General features: G+C 29.3%; 13 protein-coding genes and 4 non-coding genes across 17 annotated transcripts; 8 read left to right on the forward strand and 9 right to left on the reverse strand.

Annotated features, from left to right (window-relative positions):
* Positions 1 to 1,827: 1,827 nt before the first annotated feature.
* NAEGRDRAFT_73815 (uncharacterized protein) lies at positions 1,828 to 2,439 on the reverse strand (the record flags this gene model as incomplete). The annotated part of the gene is made up of 1 exon (XM_002671068.1): positions 1,828 to 2,439. One exon carries the CDS (start codon positions 2,437 to 2,439, stop codon positions 1,828 to 1,830), a length of 612 nt encoding a protein of 203 aa, XP_002671114.1.
* A 680-nt stretch (positions 2,440 to 3,119) lies between these two features.
* On the forward strand, positions 3,120 to 3,191 carry NAEGRDRAFT_t663. Its single transcript has one exon. It is a non-coding gene; the product is annotated as a tRNA-Glu (tRNA).
* Positions 3,192 to 3,210: 19 nt separating this feature from the next.
* Positions 3,211 to 3,642, reverse strand: NAEGRDRAFT_73816 (uncharacterized protein; the record flags this gene model as incomplete). Its single annotated transcript, XM_002671069.1, has 1 exon — positions 3,211 to 3,642. One exon carries the CDS (start codon positions 3,640 to 3,642, stop codon positions 3,211 to 3,213), a length of 432 nt encoding a protein of 143 aa, XP_002671115.1.
* A 271-nt stretch (positions 3,643 to 3,913) lies between these two features.
* Positions 3,914 to 3,987, forward strand: NAEGRDRAFT_t664. The gene has a single exon. It is a non-coding gene; the product is annotated as a tRNA-Thr (tRNA).
* Positions 3,988 to 4,180: 193 nt separating this feature from the next.
* On the forward strand, positions 4,181 to 5,191 carry NAEGRDRAFT_73817 (uncharacterized protein; the record flags this gene model as incomplete). The annotated part of the gene is made up of 1 exon (XM_002671023.1): positions 4,181 to 5,191. The coding sequence occupies one exon, from the start codon at positions 4,181 to 4,183 to the stop codon at positions 5,189 to 5,191; it is 1,011 nt and encodes a 336-aa protein (XP_002671069.1).
* Positions 5,192 to 5,356: 165 nt separating this feature from the next.
* Positions 5,357 to 7,771, forward strand: NAEGRDRAFT_81622 (uncharacterized protein; the record flags this gene model as incomplete). The annotated part of the gene is made up of 1 exon (XM_002671024.1): positions 5,357 to 7,771. The coding sequence occupies one exon, from the start codon at positions 5,357 to 5,359 to the stop codon at positions 7,769 to 7,771; it is 2,415 nt and encodes an 804-aa protein (XP_002671070.1).
* An 18-nt stretch (positions 7,772 to 7,789) lies between these two features.
* NAEGRDRAFT_81623 (uncharacterized protein) lies at positions 7,790 to 9,728 on the reverse strand (the record flags this gene model as incomplete). Its single annotated transcript, XM_002671070.1, has 5 exons — positions 7,790 to 8,496; positions 8,567 to 8,845; positions 8,895 to 8,903; positions 8,951 to 9,390; positions 9,481 to 9,728. 5 exons carry the CDS (start codon positions 9,726 to 9,728, stop codon positions 7,859 to 7,861), a joined length of 1,614 nt encoding a protein of 537 aa, XP_002671116.1. The 3' UTR covers positions 7,790 to 7,858.
* Positions 9,729 to 9,926: 198 nt separating this feature from the next.
* Positions 9,927 to 11,282, reverse strand: NAEGRDRAFT_53070 (uncharacterized protein; the record flags this gene model as incomplete). Its single annotated transcript, XM_002671071.1, has 1 exon — positions 9,927 to 11,282. The coding sequence occupies one exon, from the start codon at positions 11,280 to 11,282 to the stop codon at positions 9,927 to 9,929; it is 1,356 nt and encodes a 451-aa protein (XP_002671117.1).
* A 282-nt stretch (positions 11,283 to 11,564) lies between these two features.
* Positions 11,565 to 14,059, reverse strand: NAEGRDRAFT_81624 (uncharacterized protein; the record flags this gene model as incomplete). Its single annotated transcript, XM_002671072.1, has 2 exons — positions 11,565 to 12,189; positions 12,225 to 14,059. The coding sequence occupies 2 exons, from the start codon at positions 14,057 to 14,059 to the stop codon at positions 11,565 to 11,567; spliced, it is 2,460 nt and encodes an 819-aa protein (XP_002671118.1).
* Positions 14,060 to 14,341: 282 nt separating this feature from the next.
* NAEGRDRAFT_73822 (uncharacterized protein) lies at positions 14,342 to 15,779 on the forward strand (the record flags this gene model as incomplete). Its single annotated transcript, XM_002671025.1, has 2 exons — positions 14,342 to 14,651; positions 14,734 to 15,779. The coding sequence occupies 2 exons, from the start codon at positions 14,342 to 14,344 to the stop codon at positions 15,777 to 15,779; spliced, it is 1,356 nt and encodes a 451-aa protein (XP_002671071.1).
* A 3,654-nt stretch (positions 15,780 to 19,433) lies between these two features.
* Positions 19,434 to 20,159, forward strand: NAEGRDRAFT_60934 (uncharacterized protein; the record flags this gene model as incomplete). Its single annotated transcript, XM_002671026.1, has 1 exon — positions 19,434 to 20,159. The coding sequence occupies one exon, from the start codon at positions 19,434 to 19,436 to the stop codon at positions 20,157 to 20,159; it is 726 nt and encodes a 241-aa protein (XP_002671072.1).
* Positions 20,160 to 20,266: 107 nt separating this feature from the next.
* On the forward strand, positions 20,267 to 20,340 carry NAEGRDRAFT_t665. The gene has a single exon. It is a non-coding gene; the product is annotated as a tRNA-Arg (tRNA).
* Positions 20,341 to 20,456: 116 nt separating this feature from the next.
* NAEGRDRAFT_t666 lies at positions 20,457 to 20,527 on the forward strand. Its single transcript has one exon. It is a non-coding gene; the product is annotated as a tRNA-Gln (tRNA).
* A 397-nt stretch (positions 20,528 to 20,924) lies between these two features.
* Positions 20,925 to 21,317, reverse strand: NAEGRDRAFT_73824 (autophagy protein 12; the record flags this gene model as incomplete). The annotated part of the gene is made up of 1 exon (XM_002671073.1): positions 20,925 to 21,317. One exon carries the CDS (start codon positions 21,315 to 21,317, stop codon positions 20,925 to 20,927), a length of 393 nt encoding a protein of 130 aa, XP_002671119.1.
* A 127-nt stretch (positions 21,318 to 21,444) lies between these two features.
* On the reverse strand, positions 21,445 to 22,635 carry NAEGRDRAFT_73825 (uncharacterized protein; the record flags this gene model as incomplete). The annotated part of the gene is made up of 1 exon (XM_002671074.1): positions 21,445 to 22,635. The coding sequence occupies one exon, from the start codon at positions 22,633 to 22,635 to the stop codon at positions 21,445 to 21,447; it is 1,191 nt and encodes a 396-aa protein (XP_002671120.1).
* A 1,665-nt stretch (positions 22,636 to 24,300) lies between these two features.
* NAEGRDRAFT_73826 (uncharacterized protein) lies at positions 24,301 to 25,521 on the reverse strand (the record flags this gene model as incomplete). The annotated part of the gene is made up of 1 exon (XM_002671075.1): positions 24,301 to 25,521. One exon carries the CDS (start codon positions 25,519 to 25,521, stop codon positions 24,301 to 24,303), a length of 1,221 nt encoding a protein of 406 aa, XP_002671121.1.
* Positions 25,522 to 25,641: 120 nt separating this feature from the next.
* On the reverse strand, positions 25,642 to 27,058 carry NAEGRDRAFT_73827 (uncharacterized protein; the record flags this gene model as incomplete). Its single annotated transcript, XM_002671076.1, has 4 exons — positions 25,642 to 25,833; positions 25,894 to 26,234; positions 26,277 to 26,474; positions 26,521 to 27,058. The coding sequence occupies 4 exons, from the start codon at positions 27,056 to 27,058 to the stop codon at positions 25,642 to 25,644; spliced, it is 1,269 nt and encodes a 422-aa protein (XP_002671122.1).
* Positions 27,059 to 27,582: the final 524 nt, after the last annotated feature.

The following is a 27,582-nucleotide window of genomic DNA, read 5'->3' on the forward strand; positions in this document are numbered from 1 at the left end:
ACCATTACCATATAAAGTTAATAATGTCAAGGCTTGATTAAAATTAAAATTATTATTAATAGTTTTTAATGGTGTTATTTGATTTTTTAATATAGTTTTTGAAATTAATTCTTTATAATTATTCAATTCAGTTTTAATATATTGTAATGATGTTAAATTATTTAATGCAATTCTTAAATTTACTACTTTTGGATATAATTCTAATGATTTAGTATTTAAAACATTACATTGTGATGATACATCATTATAACATGTTGTTTTACCTTGATTATATGCTGCATTTACTAAATATTTATAATTTTCTAATTTTAAATCATCAAAATCATTCAATGTTGTATTTAATTCTTGAAATGTATTACTTGCATTTAATAAATTCATATAATTATTAATATTATTATAATAATTTAAATAAGTTATATTCATATTAGTTAAATTAATTAAAGAATATTGATTTTTAAATTCTATAATAGGTAATACTTGTTTTAAATTATTTAAATTTATATTTGATAAATCTAATGTATTATTAAATAAAATAGAAATGGATGAAATAACTTGTTGATTAATATTTGAAATACTATTAATAGAATTATAATATTTTGTAATATCACCATTTACAAAAGTATTTAAAAGAGATTTAGATGAAGAATAATAATCAAATAAATTAACATTTGGTAATTCAACAAAAGTATCATTAATATATTTAATATCTTTAATTAAATTATCAATACAATTAGTTTGTTGTAAAATTGAATTAAAAAATAAAACTTGTGAATAAATATCTTGAATAAATTGTAAAGATGGAATTGAATTGATGGCAAATGTTAAACTTCTCAAATCATCTTTTAATAATTTATACTTGTTTGGTAATGTTTGATTAACATCTTGATTAAATAAATTTAAATTATTAAAAGTTAAATTTAAATTTGAAATTTGATTAAAAGATAATTGTAATTCATTTAATTTTAATTTTAATTCAAATTCTGATGGTAATTGTGATAAAGTATTATTCATATAAATTAAATTATTAATTAATGTTATAATTGGTAATTTAAATAAATTAATATTATTTTGTAATATAATAGTTTCATAATATAAATTTGATAATTGTACAATATTACTTGTTTTAAAATGTGATAATTCATATTCATATTGATTAAAATATTTAAAATTTAATGTTGTATTCGTTTGATCTTGTAATGTTTGTATTGTATTTATAGAATAATCTATTGTTGTAATTTTATTTAAATTTAAATTAATTAAATCAATTAAATTAATTAAATTATTTAAAGAATTTGATAATCCAATAATAGAATTTTCAAATATCAAAGTAGATGTTTTTAAATTATTAACATGATCATCACCAACTGTAATAAATAATTGTTTTAATTCAATAATTGAATCTTGTAATGGTTTAATTCTATTTAAAATATTATTATTTAAATAATTATTTATATTATTAATATTTAATTCAATATTATTTATAGAAGGTACTTGTTCTGTTATAGAATAAACACATTGATTCCATTCTGATAATTTACTTGCTGTTGGTAATTTACTTAATAAACTTGTTTTAAATTGATTATATTGTGTTTCTAATTGTGTTACTATTGTTGGTAAATTTTTAGCAAATTCTAATACACTTGATACAAGTGTTTCAATTTCATTATAACTATTTATACCCTTATTTATAAAACTACTAATTTCTATATTAGATTGATATGCAAACACAAACCATACTCTTTTTTAAATTATATATTTTAAATATATTATTATATTTTATAAATATTAATTTATATTGTTAATATATTATTATATTATTAATAATTATTATATAATTAAAATTAAATTAATAAATATAACATACATTAATAAAGCAATATTTAAAATAACCCATATAAGTAAAATAATTCTAAAAGCACATATAATTCTCTTTCTCTTTTCATGATCTTTTGCCCATGCACCATAATTATCTAATCTAAATTTTTGATCTCTTTCACCAAGTTTACAACAACAACAAGAACCAATTGAATAAAACAATGCACCTAAAAAACAACAAAATTCAACAAGTAAAATTCCTAAACAAATTAAACCTAATGCACCATATGCACCAATACCTTCAGCATAATCAACTAACATTGATATAGCTGTTTGATTAGAAATATCAAAATTTGTAATTACTTTAGGTGCTGAACGTGTATCTAATTTCCTTGTTCCATAATTGTATAATGTTAATCTAGGTAATACTGATACTAATTTTACAATATTCTTATCAATACCTGTTCCTAAATTAAATATTGCTGATGATAAGGATTCAATACCTTTATTCATAATAGAATCTCTTAATGATGAATATTCATTACTAGTTGCAATTACACCTGTACTTTCTGTACTTTCTGTATATTGTACGTTAAATGTTAATAATATTAATACTATTAACATTATGGAATATATTAATATATTATTATAGATTGATAACCTTTTCATTCTCTATATATGTTAGTTGTATTTGTAGTATTTGTTATTGGTTATTAAATAGAAATGATGAGGATGAGAGAAAGGAGGATGAAGAGTAATAAACCTTCAAGAAGCCTTTTGTAATATGTTACTAAGGAATATTGAGGAGTAGGACAACAATCAATAAATATATACACGAGAGAGAGATGAGAATATTTTCTTGAAAATGTTAATGATGCGCAAAAGCAGTTACTATTGTTGGTTTGATAAATCCTTAAAGGCTTGGATTTTTTTAGAGAGAATTTTTCGCTTTATTTACTGTGTGGTGATGTTGATTAACTTGGAACTGAAAATGCCCTTAACAATATTATTCCCTTCTTCTAAGTGAGGCTGGAATGCATATTCTAACACCTCTCAAAAAAATTTATAACCGTTTGATTGAAATGTCCATAACAGTCACTGTGGTTTTCCTCTCTTACGCTGCTTCCATGTTTATACATTAACAGATGATGAAGGAACAAAATGTTTATCACCTCTCTTAATATGGATTTATTTCATGGGTGAAATACAACAATTCTAAGAAGGAATCAACTTAAGGTACTATTAATTTTTATAACATAACATCCTTAATGAACCTTCACAAACCAAATTAAATAGAAATAAGATCCCGTGTAGTCCAATGGCTAGGATACCTGGCTTTCACCCAGGAGGTCCGGGTTCAATTCCCGGCATGGGAGGATTGTTTTACAATGTGAATTATTTATTTGGTTTTTGTGGGTATGACATTACTCTTTGATACAAGTCTAAAACCTCCAATTCTGATTCAGTGTTGTTATCTAAAACATTTTCATTCAATTTCACCATTCTATCAAGATTAGCTCTAATTTGTTTCCTCTCTTTTGAACTCCAAGCTCTTGCATATCTTTCAATAAGATTTTGCATCAAGTAATCAGTGTCAACTGTTTTGGGATTTTCACCAAGTTGTGTCAATATTACTTGTTGTTGATCATTATCGGAACTATTGATCAATGTGAAATGTTGTGCATTTAGCAAGAATTGTTCTCCATATCGTTTGGCAACTCCATTACACATCTTGAGGAATAATGATGGAAAGGAGGAATAAAATTGTGGAATTACTTCAATTCCCACAAGATCAGAAGAAACAAAATACACAATAAAGTGTTGCATTTTTATTGTGTTGACATAGAACAAGATTTAAATATAGATCTACCAAGGTTACAAAGGTGTAACGGCAGGAAAGCTCATGGTCACATTTTATGCCTGAAAACCCAATCTGAGTCCGATTAAGGTTATTCTGATTTCAAAAAGAACGTAAGCCTAACACGCTTAAGGTCGCGGGTTCAAGCCCCGCTCGCTGTAACCTTTTAACATATGCTTAATGGTTCAAAATTCAAACATTCCTTAATTCCTGAACAACCTCAATTTAGTGTTCATGTAAGCCTTCCTAGCTCAGTTGGCAGTAGCGCTGTCCTAGTAAGACAGAGGTCTTGGGTTCGATTCCCAAGGGAGGCAAGGTTTTAGTGTTAGACTTAGATTTTCGTTCAGAGAAATGAGTTTACATCTGATATTTAAATTTTTATCAATGATGTGTGAGTCAATTTTATATTTTCAATAATATTTTAGTGCTTCTGCAACAACAAAATAATTTTCAATTTAATTATTGATTTACTCGAAGAAAGAACAATAAAATTATCAAGTTAAAAAAATGTTGAAAAAACTCACAAATGTTCTCTCAGCTTCAACAACAACATCATCATCATCGGCTGCTGCTTCTTCTACCACTTCCATAGTAGCATCCATGAATTCCATGATGATGAAAAATAATTTATTATTAACAAAGAATAATTTAATTCATCATCATCATCAATCGAAGGCTTCTTTTTCATCACTATTAAATGTGAGTCATTATGAATCATCATCACCTTCCGATAATATTAGTAGTAATATACAAACAACAACAACAACACAAAAGGCTCCAAGTAAAAATTGTACTACTAAAAAGTACATTGAAGATACTAAACCATCAAAGGCTTCTTCTACTAATATTAATGGTCATTCATCTACATCATCATCTACATCATCATCCTCTCAAAAGATAGTTATTAATACAAAATTAAATACTAGTGTTAAAAACTTTATTAGAAATTCATCATCCTCATCATCCGCATCCGCATCATCCTCATTAATTCAAAGTGAAAATGATAAAAAGATTAAAAAACAAAAAAGTACAGATTTAAAATCACTTTCATTAAAACTTCATGAACCTTTATTTGGAAGTGAAAGTGTTGAAAATATTTCTAAATTAACAGAATATTCAAATCAAGTAAAAGAAAGAATATTAAAATTATATCAAAATTATGAACCATATCAATATGTTGAATTAACAAGATATTTACTTTATTTAAATCAAGTACAATATATTCCTGATGTTATTACAATGGCTAATAAGAATAGAAATGTAATTTCACATTATTCATTTGCTAAAGAATTAGCTTATCAATTAGAAAGAAAAGGAAAACATATTCATAGTCATTTAAATGAATATGAAGGTATTGATACTAAATTAATATTAAATCAATGTTCTAAATGTTTAGATTTAATGATTTCAAGTGGATATAAAGCTGTTAAAACTACAAATACTGATATTTTCATTGACATGTTATGTTATAGAATTAAAATGTTTCATCATTCAAATGATTTTAAAGGTAATTTTTAATTATTTTTAATATATTTAATTTAATTATTTTTATTTAATTTTAATATTAATATAGGACTTAAAAAATTATTTGAAAATCAATTAAAACCATTAACATCAAGATTTTTAACACATCCAGTAGTATTATGTAAATTATATAATGTATTAGGACATGTTTTAATTGAAATGAATGAATTAAATTATTTATATGAACAAGTTTATGCTAAAAATATTAATAATCATTTTAATATAGTTAAATTAGTTAAAAAAGGAATATCAGGTACACCATTATTTGTAACAGTATCTGAATTACTTTCTAAATCTAATATTTTACATACAAATATAGCAAGTAAATTAAGTTTATTAGGAGTTGAATATTTAGAATTAGCTAAAAAAGAACAAGATGCAGAATTTTTAAAAAAATTAGGAGGAACAATATCAAAAACATATGGAGATTTATTTGATGTTGATAAAAATAATTTATTACCATTGGAAAATTACTTTTCATTCTATTTAAATTTTATTTCATATTATTGGAATTTATATAGTGATGTATTAGATAGAAAATTACTTAAATATGTTTCTGTTAGATTTTTATATTTATATGCTCGATTAGTACATGATTCTGCATATGATGTTAGTAGTTCAAGAGAAGCTGAATATGTTCATCAAGTTTTAATTGAAAATCAAATTCCATTAACAAATGATATTTATCATTGTTTACTTGTTATTTATGCACATACTGGTAAACAAGATTTATGTGAAAATTTATTTAATACTATTATTAATAGTAGTAATGATAATATGAATGATATGAATGATAGTAATGATATGAATAATATAAATTTAAATAATATCAATGATATGAATAATAATATGAATAATATGAATAATTCTAATAATTCTAATAATTCTAATAATAATTCTAATAATATTTATGATAGTAAAAGAACAATTTATCAATCAATGGTAAATGCCTATTCAATTATGGGTAATTTTGAAAAGGCACTTTATTATGCAACACAAGTTAAAATGAATATTGAAGTATTGAATGCATTATTAAAATCAGTTGCAACATTATGTTTACCAAATATGAGAAATTTAAATGATGAAGATTATATATTATCATGTTTACAAAAAACAATACAATTATTTGCAGATCATTCAATTCAATATGATGGTATAACATTGAATACATTAATTAATATATATGGATTATTAGGTAAATTACCATATATGATAAAACATTTTCAAATGTTAGTTGATAATATAAATTTTAAAGAATATGTTAATGCTATTACATTTACAACAGTAATTAGACATTTATGTATGAATGATCATTTTGATTCAGCACTTGATATGTTTAATCGTATGAAAGAATTAAATATTAAACCAACACGTGTAACTTATAAAGTATTACTTGAAGGAATGATATTAACAGGTAAAGATTGTTTACCAATGATTATGCAAAATATGAAATATGATAATATTAGTATGGATGATCATTTAGTTGGATCAATTGTTTTATATTATGCTAGTAGAACTAGAAATGAACAACAATTAATGGATATATTAAGTGTTGTTGATAGACATAAAAGTGAATATACTCCAAAAGTTTATGAACATTTAGTTTTATTTTATTGTAAAATTAATAATTTTTCAAGAGCAAGATTTTTAATTTATGAAATGTTAGAACGTGGTGTTACTCCTACAATGAGAACATTTACACATTTTATTACATTTTTACATACACATATGGATTCATTTGATTTATTACATATTTTATTACCTATTGAACAAGATATTGTAAATTATATTACACAAAGAAAGAAGGGTGAATTAAATAGTTTATCTAATACTATTTTTGATGGTAAAGATTTAGGTATTGGCCTAAGTTTATTACAAATAATGTTACAAAAAGTTGATTTTACACAATTACAAACTAAAATTGAACATTTATCAAGAGATCATTATTTAAATAAGAATGTTTCTTATATTTTATCAGGTTTAATTAAAACAGATCCAAATGCAAATGTTAAAGATTTTATTGATAATTTAATTTATTTATTTGAATCATGTGGATGTTCTCCATTTGCATCTACAAATGCTCTATTTTTACATGTTATTAGTGAATTAAAAGGTCCATTTGAAATGAAACAATTTTATTTGGAAATGAAGAGAAATAATTTAATACTTGATATTAGATCATTTAATTTATATTTGGAAGCTTTATTAAATACTGAAGGTTCAAATTCAATGTGGAAATATTTTAATACTTGTCAAACAAGTACTGAAATTATTAAAATTAATCCAGATATTGATACTCTTCATATTTTAATTAGATCTATTAGAGATTTTAATGATATGGAATTTATTTTATCTAAATATAGACAATTTATTGATAGTACTAGATATTTATCACCAAAACTTTCAAAACAAAAAACATCAAAGAATTCACCACAATTAAAAGAGGAAATTATTTCTTCAATTTTAGATGCAATTGAATCAAAGGAATCATTAATTAATAGTAATCAAACTTTTGCAAGAATTGAACAAATGAAAGATTATTTACAAAAGGCTTTATTTTCATTCATTGAATAAATAAGTGTTTATGTTTTTATTATTATTATTATTATTTTTATTACAAATATTTGTAAATCATTCAATTGATAAGTTTTTTAAACCTCTTTATAAATAAGATATCAATAAAATAATTGCTGCAATCATCAAGGTAGTAGTCAATGAAAATTGAACTGATTGATTTGAATCATTAATCTTTGTACTATTGGCAGCTTTAGTTGATACAATTGGTGTTGTTCCATTATTAGTACCATTATTTGATGAAGGATTTGAATCACATGGATAAGTATTTGGAATGACATATCCACTCGTTGTTAATTTGAGTGGTTTGAATCCATAAACATAATTTTCATAAACCAATTCAATAGACAAGGCAACATAACCTTTAGATGGATTAGGAACAAAAACTTCCCAAATATTTGGAGAAGTTTCAGATAGATTTGATGACTTGTAAGTTGATCCAATGGTTGAGATACGGAAATCTCTAGCATTAGTATTGTTTGCTCTCCATAGATAGACATTGGTTGGTTTGATGGCACTCCAAACAGTAACCTTGACACCAGTGTCATTGTAGATGTGTGTGAAATTGTATTGAGGTAGATCAATTCCCTTAACTTGCATATAGTAGAATAATAAAACTGATTCTATTGCATCTGAATTGGAAAGTGAGTGTCCAGTATTTGGAATGTAACGTAAATATTTCTTTTTAATATTATTCATGTAAGGCCAACTCTTTAAAGCAAGATCTATTCGATTAATCATGTAAACATATTAATTATATCAATTCATGAATATATAAAGTTATAACACACTTACCTGGCCACATAAATTCATCACCAAGAGCATTAATCATATAAATTGAATGATTAGAAAATCTTTCTCTATATGCAAATGGATCTTCAACTGATTGTAAAGCAGTAAATGCAGCAGAATCAACTCTCTTCAAAACACCTTGAGAATTGTAATCATATAAAGCAATTGGCCAAGCACAAAGTGATTTGTTAATTTGAAGAAAACTTTCTTTCAAATTCAAAACTTGAATACTCAAAGGAACGAGTGCTTTAACACGAGGATCAGCAGCTCCAACCAACCAAGCTAATTTATCACATTTTAATATAAATTGTAACAATTATTGTAAACTTACCAGCCCAACCTATTATTTTCAAAATTTCAATATTTCAATAAATTTAACACACATACCTCTTTTAGAACCTCCACCAATTGTAAACTTTGAAATTGAAACTCCATTCAATTTGTAAATAAAATCCTGAACAACATCCATAGCTCTCATTGAAGTTTTTGCCATTGGTAAATGACCCAACCATTCATAAGTTTTCACATCAATTGGTAAATTTGCTGATGATTTATTCTCATATCTATCCATGAATGCATTCCATGTGTAGGCAATGAGTGAATCTTCACTACGTGCTGTTTTACTTGGATCAGATGAAAATATAATTGGTTGATTGGGAACAATGTAAACTTGTGAAGTGATGGAATTAGTGGAATAGGCAAGTGATTTTAACATGTCATTGGTGGTTGGCATTGATGTGGAAGAAGAACCTCCTTCAATATATAAAAATGATTCATTATAGTTGGTGTTGAGATTATTTGGAACCACAATGGCTAGATAATGTTTCCTTTTTAGTAGTATACATTATTATTGTAATAATATTCAATAGTATTATTATATTGTAAATAATGAAATAGGATAGAAATAACAAACATACCATTGTGATGAAGAACCCAATTCTTCACTTGTTAACCAATCAACTCCTCTAATAGAGAGAGTATACATAACACCCACATCCAATGTAGTTGTTGCCAATAAAGTATAATTCATTGCAGGTGATGATAAATTTACATAGTCATCAATTATTGCTGCACTCACACACAAGGAAAATAGAGCAGCAACAATAAAGAATGCACCAATGATGAAGGTATATTTAATGACCCGTTGGTTATTTGGTTCATGCATTTTTTTCTTTTTGTTAATAATCAACGAGGATGGCAATGAATTGAAAAAAGTCAAGACATGCCAAACGTCATAACAATAGAGAAACCTCCTTCTTAATATTTACCAACCAAATAACCGAAATCCTTATTGGTATGTTTGAGTCTGTGGCAAACCTAGTATAATTCCGAAAGTATATTACAACCAGAAGGCAAATATATTTTACTGATTTTCAATTGAAAATCTTGAATTATGTACACACAGAGCAATTGTATGAGGTTGAGGTTCTGGTCTTGGTGCTCCTCTTTTTGTCGTTCTAGGCATTTCGTAGTGACCTTCATGCACCACTTTAGCTTGATTAATACTGAATCCTTGAACATTTAAGAATGATGAGCTCCTTTTAAATGGTTCTTCACTAGTGGGTCTTTTGAATGACTCTTTTACAGAATAGGTGCTCATTGCAGATCGAGGTCTCAGCGTATCTGATACTATGGAGACAACATCTTGATGTCTAGTCGTTTGTTTGTACATTACCTTAGAGAGAGCTGATTTTGGTCTATTTTTTAGGGAACTCGAATTATCATATGCAAGGGTTGATGGATTGAAAATTGTTCTTGAATTGACTGTTCTTGGAACGCTTTGCCTAGTTGAATACTTTTGCATGAGTGAGGTATGAGTTCTTCTCCTTTCCTCACCTTCTAAATGTGCCGAAGTTGAAAAGTCACTAGCACTTCCTTCAAAACTATTATCAAGCACATATGAATGAGGTCTAGCAGTTATAGAATTTCGTTTTGCTGCATTTCTTACTTTTTCTGAGAGGGCATGTTTGTTAATTTCAATAAAATCCTTCTTATCACTCATTCTACTGCTACACCTTGATGTGCTTATATCATCTCTATATTCATGAAGTACGGTCGTTATCAATGGTCTTTCATGATGTTCATCCAATGTTTGATGCCATGGATTGGTGATGGCTGCATTACTTTCATCTCTTCTTTGCATTTCATAAAATGATTCATCGTATAATTCTGATGGAGTTTTTGATCGATGACTTGAATCCAGCTTTCCTTTCTTTGTTAAAGGTGCAGAACCTGGACGTGGAATTATAGGAGCCCTCTTTGCTATCGAATACACGAAGGATGATTGAGGTCTTTGAGAGTTTTTGGAATTATTGAGAGATGGCGAATTATTATAACTTCTAATTGAAACTGCATCACCTCCCCACGACACAGGTTCACTCACATTATCATCATGATCTAATTTATAGGCTGAAGTATTGATATGAATATTATTTTCCTTCTCCACCTCTTTTTGTTTAAATTTTGGATGTGCTGATGAGGGTCTACTACCATTGTTTTGTCCTGTTGAAAGCTTTTGGAAGGAACGTAATGAGTTTAAATCATCTTCCATTAAATGTTTGCTATTATTGTTGTTGTTGTTATTAGTAATAGAGCCTCTCCTAGAAGATGAAGCTGATTGGGGCCTAGGTTTATTCTTATCCGATATTATTGATATCGAAAGATCTGTTATGTGAGAGCGATTATAATTTGATGATGACGATACAATGCTGTTGGGCATTCTTCCATATAGTTACTATTAGTATTGTTGTTGATAAAATTTTGCAGAGAATCCTCCTCAATAGAATTTACAGGTTTTTTTTTCTAACGGTTTTCAAACCTTGCTTCCTGATGCTGCATGACACTCTTATCTGTAGAGTCAATTCCCGCCCACAAAACCATTCAAAAAATAAAAATATTCAAATAAAAATTTAATAAACCAAAGACACTTTACCTTTATCTAAAACTCTCTGTCTTTTTTCACCAACACTATTACAAGGTTAAGTATTTGAATAGAAGCAAATTACAACTCTTCAATCTTTTTCTTCTTCCTTTCTTGTTCTTCTTCAACAGCCTTCTTATATTCCTCCATGCTATTGACTACTTTTCTGCCCAACTTGGTTTGATCATATGTAAATACTGTATCGTAGACATATTGACAAACTTTACCAGTCTCCAATTCTACGCTGAAAATTAATTCGGTCAACTTTTCAAATTCCTTCTTGTGTTCTTCAACTCTTTGTGGTTGTGTTTTCAATTCTTCAGAAGAGTTGATCAACAAGTCGAGGAATCTGTCCTTTTGCTTGGCAACAAGAGCAAGTTTTGCTTCCTTTGTTTTAGCTGTACTCAACAAGACAACAAGGAAAGTTCTAATAGCAGTCACATTACCATCACATTTGAAAAAGTCTGTGAATATATATCGGAATGGATGAGGATCAAATGTAAAGGATGGATCATCATTATAATTCTTCTTTTGTACTTCTTCACCTGAAGATGATGGTGTCGATGATGATGATGATTCTTGTGTATTGTGGGCCAATGCTGATGGAAGCAAGACCGCTACAAGAATTGCAATCGATAGAAAGATGATGAGGTTTCGTAATGATGACATTTTTTGCTTGTGTGAAATATTCAACATATGTACTGTACTCTGTGGTTTTACAAGATAATGGAAATTATTTACTCGTTTGATGATGGTGACGATGTAGAGGAAGCAGCTGCTTGTTTTTTCTTTTCAAGTGGATTGACAAACTTTTTCTTTGCAAGAGGATTAACTGCAGGTGTGGCTTTCTTTTCACTGGCAGCTGTCAGCTCAGATAACAGTTTTTCAATTTCTTCTGGTGTTTCGAAAGGTGTATCCTTCTTTCTTGCCTTAACCAAACTCATTAATTTAGACCAATAATTAATATTAAAATTCAATGCCAACAATTGAGTGTTGTTGATGATTGCCTTAGGTAAATATACATGTTCCTTAAGAAGTTGGAGGAAATTCAATCCTAATTTGTATTCATTCATGTTAGGTCCAATAATTAATGCTCCAATTAATTGGTATTGTTCTCCAATTGTATTGAACAGGAATTTCATATAGATATTCTTTTGAATTTGTTCATCAATTACTATAGTTTGTAAATTTGAATCGGTAGAATCATATTCTCCTAGGCAAGTAATGTGAAGTCCAAAAAATTTTGGAGTTTGAGAGAAGAAGAGCTTGGAATTCTTCTTAGAAAGAATGTGATGTGCACAGGCACTGGCTTGTTCTCTAGCACTAGTCCAATTTTTCCAAACATTGGTCTTTCCTTCTTGTGTGGTTATTTCTGCACAATCACCAATACAGTAAATATTTGGAACTATTGTTGAATTATTTGTATGAATTTGGAAGTGTTCATCCACTAAAATACCACCATTGACACCAAGTGATGCATCCAAACATTTAGTTGCAAGACTGGTTTCACTATTAACACCAACAGCTTGAACAATCAAAGAGCATGGAATAATTCCATTACTTGTCTTGACACTATGTGCAAGATTATTAACATCACTATATAAAATACTCTCCACTTGAGTTTCTAATTGAATATCAAGATATTTTCCATATTTCTCCTTAGCTAACTTTAAAATCATATCACAAGCAGCTTCGTCACGGAGAAGAGATTTTCCCAAATGTTTTCCTCTACCAATTATGGTAATCTTTGGTAGAATGTTGGTATTCTTAATGCTCCAAACTTCTTCAATGGTTTGCTTTGAAGGTTGTGCAGAAGCTTCGCCATTCAACAACTTTTCAATTGCTTCATAACCTTCAATAATGTGACTAACAATGTCAATAGATAATGTACCACTTCCAATAATAACAATTCTATTATGATCTAAATTATTTTCATTACTTTCATAATAATCATATAATTGTTTCATCAATTGATGAATATATTCAACTTGTTCAATATTTCTAATATATAAATAATTCGATATTTGTGATTGAATTTCTCCAAAATTAACAATTAATTGTTCTCTATTCAATCCTATAACACTCTTCTCATTTGAAACTTCTGTTGGATAATTAACAACATGAGCCTTTCCGCCAATACATAAACAAAGTGTATCATAATGAAGTGAAATCTCATCATCACTTCCAACAGTTTTATATTTAATAACTTGTTCAACATTATTAATATCAAAAACTGAAGTATTAAACAACACTTGATCCACACCATATTTTGTAATAAAACTATTATTCTCTCCATTTAAATGAATTCCTCCAAAATAATCCAAATGCTTGGAATGCCATTGCAAAAACTTGAATCGGAAGAATAAATTAGGTCTACTACAAAAATCCTCTCTTGTAATTAATATAATTTTGTATTGTTTTTCTTGTTTTTCAATTTCTCTGATAGATTGAATAAAACTGAGACCAGAATAACCACCTCCGATGACAACCATTGTTTTCAATGGTGTGCTACTAGTTGTGGTTGTAGTTGTGGCAGTAGTAGCAGTGGATGACAGAGTTTCAGTTTGTTCGGCCATTTTTTTCAATTTCAAAAAACTATTTCAAATTCTTTAAAAACAATTTAAATAATGAGAAAAATCTTATTTTAATACGTGCTTTCATAAGGAAGCACAAATTATTTAAAATATTACAACAATATTAAACCTAGGTATTTAACATTGCATTTTCTGATGAACATTTCATGAACTTTAAAAAACCAAACAAAATTTTAATGTGCAATTTCCTAAAGCTATTCAATCACATCAGCAAACAAAGCAAAAATCAAAGGCTAGCCTCTCATCATGAACAACCATTAAAAAATGTCAGCAGCAAATAGTAGTGATGATACAACAACAACAACAGGAAATAATTTATTTCCATTGATAAATCATTTGGATCAGGTAAAACAAGCTATCGGATCAGATACTGATGATTTTAAATTCATGACTCAGGATAATTATCTATTCTATTGTTATGGGAGGGTGAAGACTACAACATTTCCATCAATTGAAAGTGGTGATGATGAACAAATTCAGGATATGAAAAAGATTAGAAGGGAAATTAGAGGGTTAGCCTTTGACAAGGATAGTGGAAAGTTGGTGAGCAGATGTTTACACAAGTTTTTTAATTGTAAGTATTTATTTATTACTCTTTATTGTAAACTAAATAATAATATTTGGAAATATTTGAAAAATTATTGCAATTTTAATAGTGGATGAAAATGCAGAAACAAATACAGAATATTTAGAAAACAAGTATAATCCAAATGGTGATTGTAATTTATTGGATATTTTCCTTGTTTTAGAAAAGTTGGATGGTTCAATGATTATGCCAATTATTGTCGATGGTAAAATTGTGTTTAGAACTAAAAGAGGTTATTTTAATCAAGTTACAAATCAAGCAGATAAATTTGTAGCTGAATCTCAAGTGAAATATTTGGAATTTTGTACAAAATTAATGAAAGAAGGATATACACCAATATTTGAATTTTATTCGAAAGAGAATATGGTGGTAATTGAATATGATTCAACATTTTTGACTTTAATTGCAATTAGATATACAGAAAAGGGAGATTATGTACCATACAATGAAATGTGTGAAATGTGTAATGAATTTTCTATTCCATTTGTGAAATGTATTTTCAGTAATACTGACCAAGATGAACAATCCAAAAAGACAGTTATCAAATCATTCAAACAATTGAAGAGCAAAGTGAATACAATCAAAGGTATTGAGGGAGTTGTCATTCGTCACAAAGTTTCAGGTGAAATGTTTAAATTCAAAACCAATTGGTATTCTGAACAACACAAAAAGAAACAACTTGTTACTGATGGTAATCCATCACCAGCACATATTTGGAAATTTGTAATGGATGATTGTATTGATGATATCATTCCAGTTTTAAATACTGAAAAGGAAAAGCAAGAATTGAGAAGGTTTAACGATGAGGTCTTGAATGCTATTGATGATTGTGCTAAAAGATCTTTGGAAATTATTGAATTTGCAATGAATTTAGGAAGCGCAAAAGAAACAGCAAGTTACATTGCCCAGGAATCAGGTCATAATACTATTTTCAAAAAGATTGTTTACAAAATCAAAACAGAAATTGACAAGAAGACTAATCAGCAAGACTACATGTCACCTCAAGATGTTGTGAAATATTTCCTTTTACAATTTATTTTCAAGGATTTGAATTTGGTGAAGGAATGTTTAAACACTCCAGACTTGGTTTACACAAATTACAAAATTACAAATTGAGTGATTGACTTTTTATCCACAGACATTACATTTTAATCTTTAGATGAAACTCATAAAGCAGTAGTGATATCTTTCATGATTTCCAAAAACTGAAACAAACCAATGACATCAATTTTGAGTGGGAAGTAAGGATTACATTCAATTCTGATGTTTACTTTCATATCAATTGGACCATGTTTCTTATATTCTTATTCACTTCCATTTTCAAAATCCAATTCATTAAATTCGATTGTTATTGTAAACATCAAAAGAGAAACCAACCAATAAAACCTGTTAATTTTTAATAATAAAAAATTTCATCAATTTCGTAATGCATTAAACCCTGACCTAAACAACAGTTAACACTCCGAAAGCACCTTCTAAACTATTTAAAGAGGATCAATTGTTTCAGTCTGTTCATTACATTATTAAAAAAAAAGAGTCTATTGTCATTGGTCTCAATAATAATAGAAACAATAGAAAATGGTTTTGGGAACTATTATTAAAGAATTTAAAGACAATATATTTTGCTCTTGGATTTGGCCTGATTTACTTGATCCTATTAAAAATCAATCATCTAAAGGGTTCAAAGTCTTTGAGAAGGAAAACCTGAATGTTAGAGAGGCAACCAAAGATGAAGAAGCCTATTATGAATATCAATTCAAACTTATCAAAGAAGCAACTGCAGGTATGGAGTTTAATGCTGATGATGCTGATGGTGGTGATGATAGCAAAAAGGAGACAGATTCAACAATGAGTATTAGCCAAACAGTTGTCTTATTACATAGATTGGTGGGTTGGGTTCTGATTCAAATGATTGGTGCGACTCTCCTCATGCAATTGTGTGATAGTGTTGCCTTGTATATGAAGAGAAGGGTTTTTGAGTTATTTGAACAGGAAAATATTCAAAGCTCTGAATTGTTATGGTTTGCAACCTTTTATTTGATGATTGAATTCATATTCAAAAACTTGAACAAATTCTCTGAAAATTATTATTACATGAAGAAAGATTATGGACAAACTATAATCTCAAATAGTATGCAAAGTATGGTATTGAGAAAATTATCAAAACTGAGTTACATTCAAAAGTTGACCAATTTCAATTTTGGAATAGTGGACACAATATTGGGGCAAGATGTTTGGTCTGTGAATTCAAACATTTATGACCTCCCAAATTTCTATTCACATATTTTCTATATTTTACTGTGTATACTTGCTATTTATGATTTGGTTGGATTTAAAGCTACAATGATAGGAGTATTATTTCTTTTTGTTTCCTCTCCATTGTACTATCATTTTTTGAAGAAACGAGAGGCCAACTATGATGGAAATACAAAATTATGTGATAAGAAATCTAGTACACTATCTCAGTTTATTCAATCTATTCGATTGATCAAAATTTACACATTGGAAAATAGATTTGTTGAAAAGATTTGTAAAATTCAAGAATCTTTCAAGACTAATTTGAAATCCACAGAATGGCTTAATTTCATTATTGATGCCATTTATTATGTACAGAGTTTTGTTGTATCATCATTGTGCTTTTTTATTTACTGCTATATTGATGGAAATCCTCTCAAGTTGAGTACAGCTCTCACAGTTGTTGAATTGGCAGACTCCCTCAAGTATCCATTATATGCAATTTCCAGTGATTTACAATCAATTATGAATAAGAGACTTGCCATTCGAAGACTTGGCCATTTATTGAATAGTCCAGAACACTCACAACACAAGAATCATACTGATTCTTCAATTGTCGAGATGGAAAATGTTAGTGCTAGATGGTCTCAATCTGAAGAGGATGATCCAAACTATTGCATTCAAAATGTTAGCACAACAATTAAAAAGGGTGAACATATTGGTATTATTGGTAAGGTGGCCAGTGGTAAGAGTTCATTAATTTATACGATATTGAACGAATCACACATCGTAGAGGGTGTTGTAAGAATTAAGGAAAATTTGAAAATTTCATTTGTTTCTCAATCACCTTGGATTAGAAATGCTACAATCAAGGAAAATATTATTTTTGGATCTACAAACTTTGACAAGAGCAGATATGAAAGTGCATTATTTGCAGCTGACTTTAAATCTGATGTTGAGGAAATGCAAAATGGAGACGATCAAGTGATTGGAGAGCGTGGAATTAATTTAAGTGGAGGTCAAAAGACAAGATTAGCACTTGCTAGAGCACTTTATCACAATTCTGATTTGTACATTTTTGATGACATTTTGTCAGCAGTTGACATTCACACAGCTGCCAATATCATTAAGAGAGTATTTGTTGGAGAAAATGCCTTCCTTAAAGATAAGACAGTTATTCTTTCTACTCACTTACTTAAATTAATTCCTCACATGGATAGAACCATAGTTATGGATAAGGGGAGAATAGTTTTACAAGGAAATTATGACTTTTTGGTTGGAAAATTGGAAGAAAATGTTGCTTTACGTGAGCTCTTTGAATCAGCCACTCATTCTGTTAATAGCAATGTTGAAGAAAATCAAAACCCCTCTAAAGACGAAGCACTGGATGATGAAGAAGAAGAAGGAGATGAAGGAGAACCTGAAGAGGATGAATTATCAGAGTCTTCTTCTGATATGTCTCAATCTGAAGGTCCTTCATTCTCTCTCATTAGACAATTTTTATTCTCAATCAACAAGAGTACTATCTATCTCTCTGTAATGGCTGCATTTTCTCTTCTTGAGCCTGTTTCAGGAATTTTTAAAGATTATACATTATCTGAATGGTCAACTGATGAGAAGTTTGTTTATCACTCACTCACCTTTTACTTGATAATTTACATTTCACAAGGTTTTGTACAAATGTTTGCAATTACCTTGAACACTATGATTTCCAATACCTTTTTATATGAACTAGCCGATGTTTTCCAAGAAAAGTTAATCAAACAAATATCAAGAACTAAACTCAGATACTTTGAAGATATTCCAAGTGGTAAAATTTTAGATAATATTGGTTATGTTAATGAAATTAGAGATAACATTAGTTATAGAATGACAGATTTGTTGACAAATACTTGGCAAGCTATTTGTTCAACTATTGTTGTTATTTATTCATTTCCTCTTTCAATTCTAATGCTTTTTGTGTCTGTTCCAATCACAAGTTATTTCAGAGGTATCTATACTAATGTTTCAGATAAAATTGAACTAATTCAAAGTGATTTCCATGATCCAACTCCAACAATTAGTGCAGAAATGTTGGATGGTTTAGATACTATTCGAAGCTATGGTAATGAGAAATTTGAACATCTCATTAATGATATTAATACTCAGAAAAAGCCAATTAATACTCTATCACACTGCAAAGAACTTGCATGGTTTTGGTTTTATATTAGAAATGATTTCTTCAGAGAATTGATTTCTTCTCTCAGTGTTCTTGGAATATTCTTCTATTACTTTTGGAATTATGATCCAAATAATGCCAACCTCAAAACAATTCAAATTACAATTAGTTTGTTCTATGTGAGAACGTCAGAATTGGTCATGAGTACAGAAAGGATCATGTATACACTCACCAAGGCAAGAAACTCATTTAATTGTGTTCAAAGAGTTCAAAAGTTTTCAAATTCCATTCAAGAAGAAAATTATGGAGATGACAAAAAGTCTCTCGTCCAAGAAACTTCAAACGAAGGATTGAGTGTCAGTTTTGATAATATTTCTATGAGGTATCGAGAGGAACAAGATTTAGTGATCAGGAATGTAACGTTTAGTGTTGCTCCTGGTAGTAAATGTGCAATTATTGGTAGAACAGCAAGTGGAAAATCCTCATTATTCAATTGCTTGTTAAGGTTTCAAGAAATTGAGAATGATAATAATAACAGTGGTATCTATTTGAATGGAACAGATGTGAGGGATCTTTCATTACATGCTTTAAGAACATCAATTTCTTTCATTCCTCAATCTCCAGTGCTATTTTTGGGAACTTTGAGAGAAAACCTTGACTTTAATAATTCTAATAGTGATGAGGAAATTTGGAGTGCCATTGAACAGGTTGGACTTTCAGAGTTGTTGGAAAGAAAGGTCTGTAAAGAGAGTCAATCCATGCCAAATATTAAGGAAATACTAGACTATTCAATTTCTGAAAATGGAAGCAACTTTTCATGTGGAGAAAAACAATTAATATGCTTGGCTAGAAGTATTTTGAAAAAATCCAAATTACTTTTAATGGATGAAGCCACAGCCAATGTTGACTCATTCACCGATTCTCAAATTCAAAAGACTCTTCGTGGTCCACTATTCAACAATTGTACCATCATTACCATCGCTCACAGAATTGAAACTGTTAAAGATTATGATAGAATCATCTTGATGAAATTGGGAGAAATTGAAATGAATGACACTCCATCTCAAGTTTTACAATACTATGTAGAGAATTACAATCAATAAAAAACATGCATAGCACTCTTAATATATTAAATTATTGCTTAACATCCAATTTATGTAAACCTCTAGATGTGAATGTTATAACAAGAAACTATTCTTAATGAATGTAAGCCGTCATAGCTCAGTTGGATAGAGCACAGGACTTCTAATCCTGGGGTCGTGGGTTCGAGCCCCATTGTCGGTAAATGTTTTAATTTTTACTCTCAGATTCATGTGGAAAATTCAATCAGGATTACAATAGTACAATATGGATTAAGGTGATTTTTGTAGGAGTGTTAAGGTGATCTTCCTTAATGTGCTCGTCTCGTGGTGTAATGGTAGCATAGTGGACTTTGAATCCATTGACGGAGGTTCGATTCCTCCCGAGACGGTAAACGTGGCGAGCCATAGAATTTTATTTAATATATTTCATTATAGCTTGATGTACACCCTTTGATAATGGATTCGAATGAATAATTGTAAAATCGAGTCGATTCATCGAATTAATTTTGTGAAACAAATAGTAAGGACTGAAATAGGTAATCTGTTGAGCTGGTTATTCAAGTCAATCACAGTTGTCTGATTATTGGATATCATTAGACCAGGTGTAATTCTCCTCACTGCTAACCAGCTTTCATGAAACTCGTCACAGAGCTTGGTTTCAATTTTATGTGTGTTGAATTGATCATCTATTCAATTCTTTCTTATTTCCAGTCTAAAATTATTTCATAAATTATTTACAAAATATTTATTATTACAATTATAATATATTATTAATTATTATCTAAATTATCCCCATGCAATTTTAAGAGAATAATTAATCACGAGCATTCCGTTTGTATTAAAGTGATCAAATAAATCACCAACGTAATCATCAGGATTTGGACAAAAAGCCTGTCCACAATATAAAAACAAAGTTTGGTTTGGATTTGTAATCCTCAGCAGTTTATCTCGGAGAAAGGCTATCACAGTATTAAAAGAACTTGCTGCACCAATAGTATACTTCTTCTTTTTCAAAATTGGAGCACTACCAACGGCTTGGAATAAAATCATTACTTTTCCACTTTCAACTTTTTCTGTTGTTGTTGTTGGAGTTGTAGCTTCGTTGGTGTTTGATAATGTTTCCGAAGATGCATCAGTATCATTTGATGATAATTGTTGATCAACAGCACTTGAAGACATTTTTTAATTATTATTCTAAAACAATTCTAATTGGAATGTTTTTAGATTTTAAATCACACATTTAAAAAGTTAAATAATACTATTCGATGAAAGAATATATTTGCATATTTTACTTGATGTGAATATCTTACAAGGAATGTTCGGCAGCAAATTGTTCATCCTCATCGTGTTCAGCTTCTCTGACAAAAATAAAGAGGGCTCTTCCTTCAATTGAAGACAATGTTTGAGAATCATCAAATGGAATAGGTCTCTTAGGGAATGAGTTTAAGGTTAATTCATAGTCGGTTTCAACATTGCTATATCTGGATGGTTGCCATTCAGTTGAAGGGTAAGCATGGATAAATCTGTGAAGATCACCAAATGACAAATCCAAAGAGAATTTTCTTTGCACTTCTGTTCCATTTGGTAATTTCAATTTGATATTCTTATATTCTGCTTCATTGTTGTAAAATACAATTTCATTTCTAATGTCATTACGTGTCGATTCATTGATTCTTAATTTTTTCATAAAAGCATCAACCTTGGCTTGCCTTTCTCTCTCCACTGCTAATCTCTTTTCTTCCTTTTCTCTGTCAATTCTTAAGGATTCCTCGTATGCTCTGTCTTGTTCTTCTCTTGCCCTTCTTTCATATTCTCTTTGAAGTTTTTCTTGTCTTTGAATTACCAATTGAGAATCCAAACGTTCATGCACTTCAATTAATTGAGTCATTAAATTATCAATTACATGAGTTTGACCATTTGACATTTCTGTTAAATTTTTCAATTCAGTCAAACCATCCATTCTCCAATGTACTTGATTTCCCAATAAAACAGCCAAGAAAGGATAAGATGTTGCTTGTAATTGATTAGAAATACTATATCCTTCACTGGATCTGATTGAACTTGAAAAAACTACAAAGTTAGTATTTAAAAATTCAATAAATTCCTTTTTACAAAATATGTTTTGAATAAAATCATAACTATCGTCATGTCCAGGTGAATGTAAATATACAAGTAGAATTTGATCATTATTTTTACAGAAATCAATAGCTTCTTTGAATGATTTGTCAAATAATTGTGGAATCAATTCATGAATGCTGGTTGTAATATGTTCTTCGTTTACGGTTTCATTATGTTGAGTAAGTATTTCTTCTACTGAAGGTAGATGTGATATAATATCCACAATTAAATCCTGTAATGACTGATTATTTTGAGCAATGGCTTGTTGTTGTATTTGTTCTCTTACCACAGTTTCACTTGGATTTGCAGCGAATTTAAAAGGTAAATAGCTAACAAATGTATTATACAGCCAACTAAATATACTATAGAGGAAACTCATTCTTGATCAAATTGTTATTTAAATTATCAAAGCCTTCCGAACAAGAAAACAAGAAAACAACTTTGTTGGTAATCGGAATTTTTTTTAGAATAAAAAAGTTATTTTTAAAATCATTAATAAATTAATGAATCATCACGTTGATTATGAAAATTTATTACAAAGATGATGTAAGCAAATTCAATATGACAGAACATCATTGTTCTCAAGTTTGTTCAATCATAAAAGCACTTAGTGTGGTTGCATCCTAATTTTCTATTTAAAAGGAGTTCTCAAGAGATATCATCCGACACACAACATTAGCCTTCATATTTACATTTGGATAACAAAGTTTTTAATAGAAAAACTAAAATTGAAATAGGCTTCCATACAATAAGAACCGCCTCCATCATTCACTATCAATTTTAAGCCATCCTCTTAACTACTACAACAATTTAATATCATCTTTATTTTGGTTATCATCTTACCTTCATTCTGTTGCTGCATTTTCGAATTGAAAAAAAAATATTGAAAGCAATAACTTTGTTATCATCACTTATTTTCATCATACATTCTCCATAGTAATACATTAACGGAATTTATTGGACAGAATGACTTCGGATTCGTTTAAAATTCTACCAATGAACCTTGGTTTAATTTCTATTCAAAGAAAACAGTTTCATTTCTATAGCAAGGCTTTGCTGAAAACGTTATTTGTCAAGTTGGACTCACCAAATAGATTTATTAGTTTTATTGAGACTAGAGATGAAATTTCAATTATTCTTGATGAGGAAAGTCTTGAAAATGTTAAGAGATATAAAGAAATGATACAATCCTACCAATTGAATATGGATGCAATTTTACTTGAACAAGGTTCCATATGGAGAGGTATTCTGATACATTCAGTATCATCTAGTGAAAGTGGAAGTTCTAAATCATTATTGGAAAAGTCATCGGCAAGGTCTATTTATCGTTATGCTAGTATTTTGTCATCCAATAATATTTCAATTTTCTATCATTCACTTTGGAATTTTGATTTATTATTGATTGAAGAAGAAAATTTTGATAAAGCTATGGAATTAATTCAAAACAAAGTTGAAAGTGGTTCAGACGAAAAGGAAGAAGAAATTATTCCTCCAAGTTTATTCCAAAGAAAGAGAGAAGAAATTGAGGGAGAAGAAGAAAATTATGAATCGGATGAATTGACTGCATTGGATGATAAACTCTTCATGTGTAGATTCTCAGGCACTCAATATCAATATCATATTAAGGATATGTTAAATATTCTGTGGTTTGAATATAAGCAAATTGGAGACTTTTTTGCTCTGGCATCATTTGAAGATGAAAATGTAATAGTGTTAAATGAACAAGTTTATGAAATGCTTGGTTTGGAGGATACAGAACAAGAATGCACGGCTATGATAGAAACTATTCCATTGAAATTCGTTCCAGTAATGATTCATACTACAGAGGGTCTTGGATTTGATGAAGCTCAAATTGGTGTTGTGTCAAAATTAACAGGAAGTTTACTGAGCCACCCTGAAAAAATAGCAGTCATTTACTTTTCAACTTTTGTGACTGATTACTTGCTTATTCAAGAAGAAAAAGTAGAAAGTGCCCTAGAACACATTAAGCAAAAATTAGAAATTACAGATAAATAGATTACAATAGTTCTTGTGATTAAGATCTTTATTTGTTATCATTAAACATGTGCTTTCTTTCAGGGTCTATACCTTCATAAACCATACTCTTTTCGATGGTTTTAACAAATTGGATACCTTTTTGAATTTCCAAACTCTTTTGCAAAAATTGAATAAATCTTTCATCAGAAATGAAACAATCTGGTGTGATACGTTTCTTTTGATTTTTAACAAGGTCATAATGCTTAAAAATCCAATACAGAATTTCTAAAGCAAAATCCTTGTCAAATTCAACTTTAAACATGTTACAACCTTGAGTTACAGTCCAACTGCAATAATAACATTGCTTAGTATTGGTTGCTATCATTTGAAGATACATTTGAGGAATGTAATAAACTGGAACTTCTTCATGGGGTTTCTTCTTAATGTAGGAAAAGGTGAGTGGAATATCTCTACCTGACTCACGGTCCTCCTTCTTGACATACTTTTCAACAAAGCATGTTGGACACTTAATTTCTACACATGAATGAATTTCATTAGTATCAATAGATTGTAAAAGACCATCTGGGGATGCACCAAGAGCTGGCAACTTTTCAAAGCTCAGTTCATACTTTTCCAAATCTTCCTTTGTAAAAACTTGATTTAATCTATCTTCAGTAATGATATAAAATCCAGTTTCACAAAACATGTCATAGTCAAAATGAGAATTCAAAATAGTTGAAACACAATTGAGTTCATGATTAGATCCCCAATCCATAAAAACTCTCTTAACAATTTCCTCCTTTGGATTTTCATTGGATGGTTGTTTAAGTTGATCAATTTCCTCATCTGTCATACCCAACTCTTTCAATTCATCCCTTGTTAAAATTGATTCATAAATTGTACCAACAGTTTCCTTGTCTTGTTTTAAAAATGATTTTGATAAATCTAACATTTTCACAGCTGCAGGAGAAAAGAATCCGAGAGCTTTACTCAACCTAGAGGCAGTAATTCTATTTGATCTCAACTCGAGCCATTTATCACTTCTTTGTGGAAATAAATGACAATTATTTTCATCAATAGGTTCATTAGGAGGATTCAATGGCACATATCTATTAACATAAATTTCCTTGATATCTTCATAGTAAAGTGCTTTCCATTTCACGTTTGGATTCTCTCCGTTAAATTTGTTATTGTTCTTTTCTTGATGGATTGATAATTTTTCAATACTTTCAACTAGACTTTGCTCATCGGAATGATCAATATGTTCTTCTTCGAATTGTTGAGACATTTTTTTGTGGTGATTTTACAAAAATTCTTGTTGTTCAATAAACAACTAGAATTATTGATGTAACAATACAAAATTTTGTGACATGATATAAAATTATAATGAATAAATCTGTTAATTTACTTAGTAAGTGAAGGAGAGCAAACCTGTTGTTAAACCTGCTCCTGTACCAATCAAAAGCACTCTGTCACCTCTCTTAATTCTGCCATCTTGAACTGCTTCATAGAGAGCCATAGGTATGGATGCAGAAATAGTATTACCAAACTTTTCCAAAGTCTTTACAATTCTATCTTTTGGCCATCCAAAGATTTCAGACTGTGTGAGTGAATTATTGTTAAATATGTGAGAAACCGTCCACATAAAGTATTAACTTACCATTGCGTGGAATGCAGCATGAGAGGCTTGATGAGGCACAGCCCAATCAAATCCTTCGAATTTTCCTGTTGATAATCCTTCTTGGTAATCTTCCATAACTCTAATCATTTTAGAAATTGTAAACTCCAAAATCTTTTTTCCGTTCATATCGAAATACATATAATTTGAAGGTGTGTAAATGTGATTAGGGTGGAATTCACTACCACCAGATCTAATTGATGTATAATCTGTTCCGTCACTAAATGTTCCAAACATGTATTTAGTAAGACGACTCTTATCTTCTGGTTTACTCTTTGTCAAAACTACTGCAGCAGCTCCGTCACCGATTAAACCTCCAGCATCTGAAATGTTCGATTAAAATGTGAAAAAATTGAAATACTTACGTGGATTTTGTTCAAAATTCAAACCAACAGTACTGATTTCGGTTGAGACAATCAAAATTTTTTCATACATTCCACTTTCAATCAAACCAGCACACATGTGGAAGGCAACCATGAATGATAAGCATGTAGAATGTACAGAAAGTGATGGTTTTCCTGAATCACCCAATCCCAATTCCTTATGAATGAAACATGAGGTATCTAGAATGAAATTGTGTGAAAAAGTGTTATCTTTTCTAAAACTTACCTGGAATAGTTCTTTGAGGAGTACCTGATGCATTAACAATTAAATCCAAATCTTCAACCTTCAAATTAGCATTTTTCAAAGCTTCCAAAGCAGCTTGAGCTCCCATCCATGAAATTGTAATTTCCTTGTCTTTCAATTCTTTGATTTCCTTTTCAGTTAGTACTTTCTTTGTATCAATAAATTGATCTACATTCTTTGCAAACTTCTCCTTTCTAACTGTAAGAACGTGTTCTACAGAATTAGCCCATCTTCTCTCTTTGATTCCAGTTGTTTTTTCAGTAAATCCCTTTGGTTTACCACACAAAACATCAATTGTGGTAGATGAAACAATATTTGGAGGAAGATAACGACCCACTCCAGCAATTTTAACTTTTAAATCCAACTCTTTAGGATACAATTTGATATGGGTATCTTCTTCTTCTTCTTCCTCTTCTTCTTGTTTTCCACTACATGTATTGAAGGCTACATGTTGATCCGAACATCCAAAACTATTACCACAATCCAATTTTTGAGTTGGGAATAATTGTTGTAATAACATTTTGGTTCTTCTCTCCTTTGTAGTGTTATTATTGCAACATGATGAAGAAAATAGTTCATCACCAGAACCTCCTGCAGTGCTATTCTTATTGTGGTGGTTACAGTTCATTATCCGGCTATTGTTTTGTGATTTTGATTGTTGTGAGCAAACGTTTGGGTGATTTTTTTGCTAAACTTATTGTTAACACGGAGTGATAGCAACAAATTTCCTGTTGTTGTTACTTGTTCGTTGTGTCTTCTACTTGGAATTGTCCCGTGTGTGATGACTTCTCATTGTGATATTGTTCTTTTAAAAGGTTCAAATACAAGAAATTTACTAGTAGTGGCAAGTTGAGGAAATTGGAAGGACGGAAATAAGGAGTTGATCGGAATAAATTTCATGAATGGATTGCTATTGAATGGTTCTTTATTACGGTATGTAACATTCTGTGATAAATCAATAAAAGACACTCGTCTTTCTAGTTTTACTGCAATATTTCACTACCTCAATATAATATTTCCTTTAAAGTTTTCCCTCCAAAGTTT

The sequence above is a fragment of the Naegleria gruberi genome (assembly GCF_000004985.1).
Source record: "Naegleria gruberi genomic scaffold NAEGRscaffold_64, whole genome shotgun sequence".
NCBI classification, from domain to species: domain Eukaryota; phylum Heterolobosea; class Eutetramitea; order Acrasida; family Naegleriidae; genus Naegleria; species Naegleria gruberi.